The sequence below is a fragment of the Bombina bombina genome, chromosome 4, assembly GCF_027579735.1.
Source record: "Bombina bombina isolate aBomBom1 chromosome 4, aBomBom1.pri, whole genome shotgun sequence".
NCBI lineage: Eukaryota > Metazoa > Chordata > Amphibia > Anura > Bombinatoridae > Bombina > Bombina bombina.
Window position 1 is genome coordinate 36,950,933 of NC_069502.1, and position 9,472 is coordinate 36,960,404.

Below are 9,472 nucleotides of genomic sequence, written 5' to 3' on the forward strand. Positions count from 1 at the left end.
TTGCGCCAATATGAGACACCAGGTGTCCACTATCAGGTATATCCTGATTGATCATATCCCCCCCCTCGATAGGGGAGGTGATAGAAACAAGGCCCTGCTTAGAAGAGAGGCGGAGTGGATATACAGATTGGGCACTATAGCCCCAGGAGGGTTAAACTCACCTCCAGACTTTAAAGCGCTCATTTAAGCAGAGACACACACTGGGGCATGGCAAATACACCTCGAGTAGTATGTGACGATGCACTGGGAGTCAGGCCTCTTGGGGGGTAGACTATTTAGTGCAGGGCGCACTACCTGTTGTTGGGGGAGTCATGGTAATGATCCCCTCCAATGTAGCAGCACTCGGTCTATCAATGCCAATTGCCAATAAGTTCTCATGCAGTCTTAAAATACTGAGCCTCCTTTAAATACATAGTAATTTCTTAGAGATCATCCATCCACATCAACCTAAGGTGATAATCTCAACGTGCAGAATATGAGAAATCAACCAACAGGAATACCACAAAGCCACAGATCTATGAACCATGGACATACAACCATGTCAGAGATGACATTAACCCCAAAATTGAGGAATACACCCCATATACCCCAGTGTCAGGTTGTGCTAATACAAATAACTAGGGACACTGTACTAGGACTATCAAACTATGATGAATCTAAAGATTGAATCACGGATGGAAGTTACTATATAGTAATGTGACACAAAATAACTATATGGACTAATAGGGCAATAATAGCTTCCTTTAATATGCAATAAGAGAGCTAAGATGTGTACATTATACGTAAGGAATATGCAGGCACAAGAGGGATAGATACAATTCAGAACAACATCGAAACCAATTATACATTACTAATGCTAAGTGTACAATGTAGCAACAGCGTTTAGGTTGCTTTTCATTTTTTATTTATGTTAGATTTTTTGATGCTTTTATTACTGCACTGTAACCCAGGTCTATTTGTGTGGATCAAACACATAGTCCATATTGATAACTTAGAAGCACCCTAACGATAACAGGGATGATACACAGATAGTACACACAACAAGTGTCAGAGAATACTCTTTAGTCCCTACATATACCCCTAACAAGCATGTTCTAGGACATGCAAAAGACACACATAAATGAATAAACTCAACAAAACCTTGCAAGTACCAAGACAATAGCAAGGCACGTAGGTAGCCAATACTGGTTATATGACATAGTAAAGAGAAATAAACAGATCAATCCGCCTAAGTAGAACCGGCATAACAAACGGTTCCTATGCCAACCAGATTATGACAGCGTGTCCTATTGAACCATTCATACAAATGATCGAGACGGACACTAGTAAGACAACAAACAGGGGGATGTAATGTAAGGTAATAGGGAATAATATCAGGATAATACACATGTGCACATATAAGAGTTTATGAGTAGTGGACAATGCATCAGTAAAATAGATTTACGTAATACGAATAACTCACAAAGAATGAGATGCACTGTCAACAATGGCACAGACAATGAATTACTATGATACACTTAGTCACTTGTGGTTAAATACATTTGAACACCGCAAGTCTATTTGCGAAAACATTTTTCTGTAAAACCGAGAATACCGGAAACAACACTGCACTGAACACTTACGGTTCTCACAGTGGAACGCAGAATATGCGGTTCACACACACACTGTTTGGCGCCACCACACTGAGAAAAATTTTTTACACACAGGTATTTTGTATTAGTTTGATGAGTAATATGCCTCTATTTAAGTTTGTTTGATGCACTGTATGTTTATGCTGATGATGGGGAGGAATACCCCGAAAACGTTTCATTAAAATTATCTACTATTTTCACCAAAAGACCTGAGAGTGCGACTATTTGTCCGGAATATATATATATATATAAAAATGAATAGCCAGAGGAAGCACTCAATGTGAGCATGCAGGACATATCAGTAGAAAAGCTGAGCAAACTAAAAGAATTAAAATGTAGAGACATCTTGGGGACTATTCTAGATAAAGTCCATTTAAAAAGGGACATTAAAGTCAAAACTAAACTTTCATGATTCAGATAGGGCAAACAATTGTAAACAACTTTCCATTTTACTTTTATCATCAAATTTGCTTTGTTCCCTTGGTGGTATTTTCAAAAAGCTAAACCTAGGTAGGCACAAACTGATTTCTAAACCGTTAAAAACCACCTCTTAGCTCAGAGCATTTTGAAAGTTTTTTACAGTTAGACAGTAGTACTAGTTCATGTATGTCATATAGATAACATTGTGCTCACTCTCATGGAGTTATATAGGAGTCTGCACCGATTGGCTAAATGCAAGTCTGTCAAAAGCATTGAAATAAGGGGCAGTCTGCAGAGGCTTAGATACAAGGTAATCACAGAGGTAAAAAGTATTAATATAAATGTGTTGGTTATGCAAAACTGGGGAATGGGTAATAAAGGGATTATCTATCTTTTAAAACAAAAATTCTGGTGCAGACTGTCCCTTTAAGCCTTTACTTGTAAGGACTGTGAGCTCACTCTACACAGATAATGTAATCACTCCCCTAGATTTATTTTAGTTCAGATTTTACTAACAAAATGAGAAGGGAGTATGTGATCATTAAAGACAGGTGTCACAAATATGAATTAAATATGTAACAAAGAGGTCATTAGTCAGTGTTATGAATATTACAGGCAATTCTGATTCCCTGAATTGCATCTGCCCCTCACTTCTGCTAGGTGGCTGATCCACACATAAGACATAACCAACAAAGAATATAGTTATAGCCAGTGTGCATTGTCTATACAATCATGTTTAACTTGAAGAAGTGCATGACACTCTGAAGCAGAAGATTCTGTCAGAACAGCATTGCGCTTCTTATTTCCTATGGAGATGGCACTAGACACTGACCGTGAGGATGCTGGGTGTGCACAGGCTCACTCTTGGGGGTCTGCAACTTGGAGTTCAGGTATCCTGCCAGGTCTCTGATCCAGACTGAGGGGGTCTCACTGAATAAGGCCTGGCTCTTCTCAAGCTCGCTCTGTAGATCTGCCAGTTTCAGCTGCAAAATGAACAACATACATATTCATCTATATAAAGCAGACATTAAAGTGTTACCCACCAGCACCTAGAACTGGATAGCGTAAATCTCTCTAGGAATCTGCTTCCCGCAAAATGTAAAGAGAGGTTCAATACTTGATAAATGCACTTCACAAATTCATTCCAAATAATGCAGCCATCCAGAGTACCATGGAGTTACCCATACACCAGAGGGTATTTTTTTTTATGTTAGAAGTCAGAACGCAAGTTTGTAAAGACCTGCTCTGTGACCAGCTTTAGCACTAAATGGCTAATGTGAGGAACTGCAAGTGTCTGTTTTATTTGCCATCCTGTAGTCAAGTAGGGACATCCATAAACCTGACACAAAGGCTAGATCTGAAGCTTATTGCTAGTTTTTTTTCTCTCCCATTTCTAGTCTTGGCGTTGTCTCAAATGTTTTAGAAACATCTGTGAATCCCACAAAATTTCAAAATATTAAAAAGACTTATCAATCAAATTTTATTAGAGTAAAATTAAACATTGGAAGAAAATAAGTAAATGACACAAAGACAGTCTATCAAAACTAGAATAAAACTAAAAAGCCTTCCATGAACCACTAAGCTCAAGTCCAATGACCAAACACAGAATATAATAAAACTCTGGTTAAAGGGACATTATACACTCTTTTTTTTCTTTGCATAAATGTTTTGTAGATGATCTATTTATAAAGCCCATAAAGTTTTTTTGTTTTTTTTAAATGTATGGTTTTGCTTATTTTTAAATAACATTGCTCTGATTTTCAGACTCCTAACCAGGCCCCAAAGTTTTATGTGAATACCGTCAGCTACCGTCTCCAGCTTGCTCCTGTTTGTGTAAAGGGTCTTTTCATATGCAAAAGAAGGGGGAGGGGAAGTGTCTGATATTTCCCACTTGCAGTGGGCTTTCCAGCTACCTTTTCAACGGAGCTAAACAGAGCTTCTCAGTACGTTTTTAAACAGTTTTATACTGGATTTTTATATCAGTATCTGTGCATCTTATTCTTTATAGTAGTGTCTATTACATGCAGTTATATGAAAATGAGTGTATACTGTCCCTTTCAGTTTGCTTCTAAGTTATTAACGCTAATAAATTACTAGTTAGTATTCACAGCCTGAGGCAGCTGCATAAATCTTTCCCAAAGATGACAAATAGAAAGATAAAACAGAGCTTAACATAAATATTTTTAATTTTTAAGTAAGGAAGAAACCGTGAAATAAACGGCACAAAGAAAGCACATTCACAAAACTGAATTAGAACATGAGACACAGATATGACTAGAACCTGTTTCTTGCACAGCACAAAATGCATTAAAAGCAGTTTTGATTTACACAAAAATAAAAGTCTCTGACAAAGGGGTAGGGAGAATTCCAAACCGGTTACAGAATTTATCTAAACAAATCTTCATAGAGATCAATAAAGGAATTGTAGAAACCAGTGACAACAACTTTTAAGTTTTAAATAGAATCTGCTCCAACATTCTTGGTAGTCACACTTAGGCTTCTCACTCACACATGATACGTCACAATAAAAAAAACAAAAACAGAAAGAAGAGGAGAAAAAGAATGAGACCGAACATGCAAACAGTAAGCAAACAGGGACACAGGTATAGAAAGACAAAGAACTTTACAGTTCAAACTCATTTCCTCATCTATCAGTTTGACCGATACAAAAAATGTTATCTATGAGAAAAATAATTTGTTCCAGATGGATAATTGTATAAAGCACAACAATTCTGTCTTGGTATTTACCCCCAAACTCTGTATAAACTATGCCAAGCCCCATGCAAGGTGTAGCAGATCATACTAACTTCCTTCAGAGCTTCCTCCAAGGTGTGGAATTTCCCCTGAGTGTGAGTGACGTCACCATTGGAGGTTTTCTTTGAGTTTTTCCCACTGTTCTGCTGCTTTTTTTGCAGCTGATTCTGCTCCGGGGCACTGGTTGGTGGGACCTGTTCTTTGTTCTGTTTTTTCATTATTTTCTCAAAGCCCAATTCATAGACGCTGCTTGTTGTCTTAATAGGAACTGAAAGCATAAGGACATCAGTCATTACAAAGAAACAACTACACAGAGAAGATGCCAGACTAGTAAGCAAACAAGAGGAGACGGTTTCATAAGAAGGTAAAGGGTCAGGCAAGCACATGAGGATGTAGCAATATGAAGCCTTTATGCAGTGTGACAACTGCTGCCAACCTGGTCCTTGGGGCACACACAAAGGCCAGGATCTGGGGTTCCTAATAGCTACTAACAGTTTAGTTCATCTACATTTCACCCTGTAATGGAATCCGTTGACTGTAGCTGTATAAACAATTAAAGGGACATTAAACTACTGGGTACAACTACAATACAAAGGTTACTACTCACAATGCTATGGTTTTTCTCCTGTGCCAGCAGCTCTTGTCAAAGTCGTACTCTAATTTTAACCCTTCACAAGTGCTGGTTAGTGACGTTCTGAATCTTCACAATGGGTGCAGCCATTTAGGAATTTAAACTTTAATGATTCAGATAGGGCATGCTATTTTACACAAAACTTTCTAATTTACTTTTATCATCAAATTTGATTTGTTCTCATGGTATTCTTTGTTGAAAGATAAACCTAGGTAGGCTCATATGCTAATTTTTAAGCCCTTGAAGGCCACCTCTTATTCAAGGGGATTTTGACAATTTTTCATAGCTAGAGGACGTTAGTTCATGTGTGCCATATAAATAACATTGTGCTCATGCACGTGGTGTTACCTAGGAGTCAGCACTGATTGGCTAAAATACAAGTCTGTCAAAAGAACTGAAATAAGGGAGCAATCTGCAGAGGCTTAGATACAAGGTAATCACAGAGGTAAAAAGTATAATAAATAATATAACTGAGATAAGGGACAGTGTGCAGAGGCTTAGATACAAGGTAATCACAGAGGTAAAATGTATATTAATATAACTGTGTTGGTTATGCAAAGCTGGGGAATGGTTAATAAAGGGATTATCTATCTTTTTAAACAATAAAACATTCTGAAGTAGACTGTCCCTTTAAGTATTCTTGTACCCTGTGACAGAAGTGCTGCACATTCACAGACCAGTGATATTGTCGTCGTCTTCATAAGCCGTATAATGCACAATACAGAATGGGAGCTGTACACTTCTTGCTGTGACTGCATTTCTCTATTTCATTCCGGAGATATTTTTTATATTTGTTATTAAAAAAAACTGCAAAAATGTAACACTTCTGCTTTATATTACACGTGCTAGCTGGACACAAGGTGCAGGGTACAGCAATGTCATTGATCTGTGATCACATGATGCAGCCATACATGTGTACCAAGATGGCAGCGCCCAATGTAAACATGCAGAGAAAAGCTTTAAACACTGCTACTGCAGTTGTACCCAACAGTTTAGTGCCCCTTTAACCCTCATGCAGTGAATGAACTGAAATATTTATAAATAGAATACTTATGAAAATCAATGACAACAAAATGGATTGAAATCTATATCCACACTCCATAAATGAACTAGTCTCTAACATCTGCCATAGCTACTTGCTATATTTAGTGCTAGGACTGTGGATGTCAGTCCCACAGTAAGAGCTGACAGCTGCCCCAGTCTATGACTGGCAAGCAGCCCTATATCCTAATAGCATTTGAAGGCATTACTTGGAAAATCAATGATCTTAAAGTGAAAACCTCTAAAATGAATATCCCTAATAAAGTTGTACTGTTTAGTGCCCTGATGGGATTTAAAAAAGTAATTTGACAAAAGTGTGTGCACAGCATAACAAACCACATAGTAGCTTACAAATGATAAACTATTACATAAAGTAATGCCTCATTATGTCGTATAAAAACACAAAACACAAAATATACTTTCTGAACAAAGTTAATCAAGTTACCTTTGCTTTGCTCAGTCAATGATAAGGGAATCGCACTAAATTCGGACTGAGAAGATTCCAAGTTGTTCATGCATATTTCTCTAATCAAACACTTTTTAAAAGGTTTTTAATGAAAGATAAGTTATCTTGTTTAGGTATATATCTTATTAAAAATGCATTCAATGTTTTAGGTCATTGCAAAGTATTAATGGAATTACTGGGGTGCCATTATGGCTGTTTATTAAAGTGAAATAAAAATACATAAATATAAGGTCAGGAGAATCACACGAATTTCAAATGCACGCAACAGATACCAGGGAAGTATGTTAGACTATTAGTTCAAGGAATTTGGTTACAATCCAACAAATCATCTATCCTGATTTGCAGCCCCACTAATGTGCCTCAAGCTGACAGACCTCTTAACTCCAACAATCGCAGACAAGTGCAAAATGAAATTGTTCTTTTTTATAATAGTATTTAACAATGCATGACATGAGTTCTGAAGCTGTCACACTTAACTGGCAGGGCCTGTAGTACCATGTAGTCTGATTATGGCATATAGTAGACAGACTACAGAGACTTCTGATCAGGGCAGTTTTACAATGGGATGTGCTCATATATGAGTGACAGGCTGTACAGGCATGGGGTCTAATCTGAGTACTGTCAGCTGCAGGGGTATGTGCTCATATATGAGTGACAGGCTGTATAGACATGGGGTCTAATCTGATGACTGTCGCCTGCAGGGTGATGTGCTCATATATGAGTGACAGGCTGTACAGGCATGGGGTCTAACCTGATGACTGTCAGCTGCAGGGGGATGTGCTCATATATGAGTGACAGGATGTACAGGCATGGGGTCTAAAAGGAGGACTGTCATCTGCAAGGGGATGTGCTCATTTAGGAGTGACAGGCTGTACAAGAATGGGGTCTAATCTAATGACTGTTACCTGCAGGGGGATGTGCTCATATATGAATGACAGGCTGTACAGGCATGGGGTCTAATCTAATGACTGTTACCTGCAGGGAGATGTGCTCATATATGAATGACAGGCTGTACAGGCATGGGGTCTAATCTAATGACTGTTACCTGCAGGGGGATGTGCTCATATATGAATGACAGGCTGTACAGGCATGGGGTCTAATCTAATGACTGTTACCTGCAGGGGGATGTGCTCATATATGAATGACAGGCTGTACAGGCATGGGGTCTAATCTAATGACTGTTACCTGCAGGGAGATGTGCTCATATATGAATGACAGGCTGTACAGGCATGGGGTCTAATCTAATGACTGTTACCTGCAGGGGGATGTGCTCATATATGAATGACAGGCTGTACAGGCATGGGGTCTAATCTAATGACTGTTACCTGCAGGGGGATGTGCTCATATATGAATGACAGGCTGTACAGGCATGGGGTCTAATCTAATGACTGTTACCTGCAGGGAGATGTGCTCATATATGAGTGACAGGCTGTACAGGCATGTGGTCACCTGCTGGTCGCCCAGTACTGGATAAAGACAGCTGGTGACGCTTGTGGCTAATGAATATGATATGGTTGACAGATGTATTTAACCGCACGGTTTAGGAACAAGGTGTTTGTATATAAATACAGTCAAGAAGTAGAAGGTGAGGGTTTATCAGAGTCTGGTTACCGCTCACCTGACTGCAGCACACGGAAGAAATGAGACTAGAGCTACATAACGTTTATTCAGTTAACAGAATCTATAAAACCGCCTCCGGCGACTAACCGACACGTCTGCACAACCGTGCGTTACACAGAGCAGCCTTCCCCGTACGTACCACCGCTGCCAGCCCGGCTGATGTTGCTCTCCCCCAGAGCTCGCCTCTCTCCGCCTTTCTTGTCCCCATTTTTCTTCCCTTTTGTCACCACTTTCCACTTGTTATCGGATGCCCCGGACGCCATATTTGCTCTAAGCAATGACAGCGCTCTCTTCCGCTACGTCACTTCCGACGACACACAATTTTGCTTCGAGCGCCCAGACTTGTGTGATGACGTTGCACGTGTGGATTGGACAAGATTGGACTTTTGTCTACCCTGCGCATGATTGTTCGTGTACGGCACGCAAGAGAGACACGTCTGCGCTCGGATACAGCGCGACACTGCAGTAAAGGAGACTCTTGCTGCAGACTTTAGTTTGTAGGGTCAATTTAATTATTTATAATTTATGCAAATAGCGGAAAATAATTATTGGCGGTAAAACGATCAATCCTTCTGGTAAATGTATAACGATTGGACTGGTGCTGTGCTTTATGCACAGATTATAGTTACTGTCTCTTGTGTTGCCTTTTAAAGTTTCATTATTATCAAACAATATTTGTTCCTGTTCATCTACAGTCCTGGCCAGAAGCTTTGGCCACAAAAGGACCAGTTGACATCATGTCAGTGATTCTCTGGTTAACACAGGTGTCAGAGTTGACGAGGACAAGGCTGGAGACCACTCTGTCATGCTGATTGAGTTAGAATAACAGACTGGAATAGGGTTGCCACCTTGGTTGAGACTAGATTCTGTCCCTCTAAAGGACATTGTCTTTTCTGAGAATGGGATTTA

At 39.3% G+C, this 9,472-nt stretch overlaps 1 protein-coding gene across 1 annotated transcript in view; it reads right to left on the reverse strand.

Annotated features, from left to right (window-relative positions):
• TMEM214 (transmembrane protein 214) overlaps positions 1–8,870 on the reverse strand; it is a 65,845-nt gene extending 56,975 nt beyond the window's left edge. Inside the window, exons 1-3 of the mRNA XM_053709461.1 lie at positions 8,703–8,870; positions 4,859–5,073; positions 2,884–3,034 (exon numbers count right to left, since the gene is read on the reverse strand). Coding sequence (XP_053565436.1) covers positions 2,884–3,034; positions 4,859–5,073; positions 8,703–8,826 — 490 coding nt within the window. The 5' untranslated portion in view covers positions 8,827–8,870. The remainder of the gene's footprint in view (positions 1–2,883; positions 3,035–4,858; positions 5,074–8,702) is intronic.
• Positions 8,871–9,472: the final 602 nt, after the last annotated feature.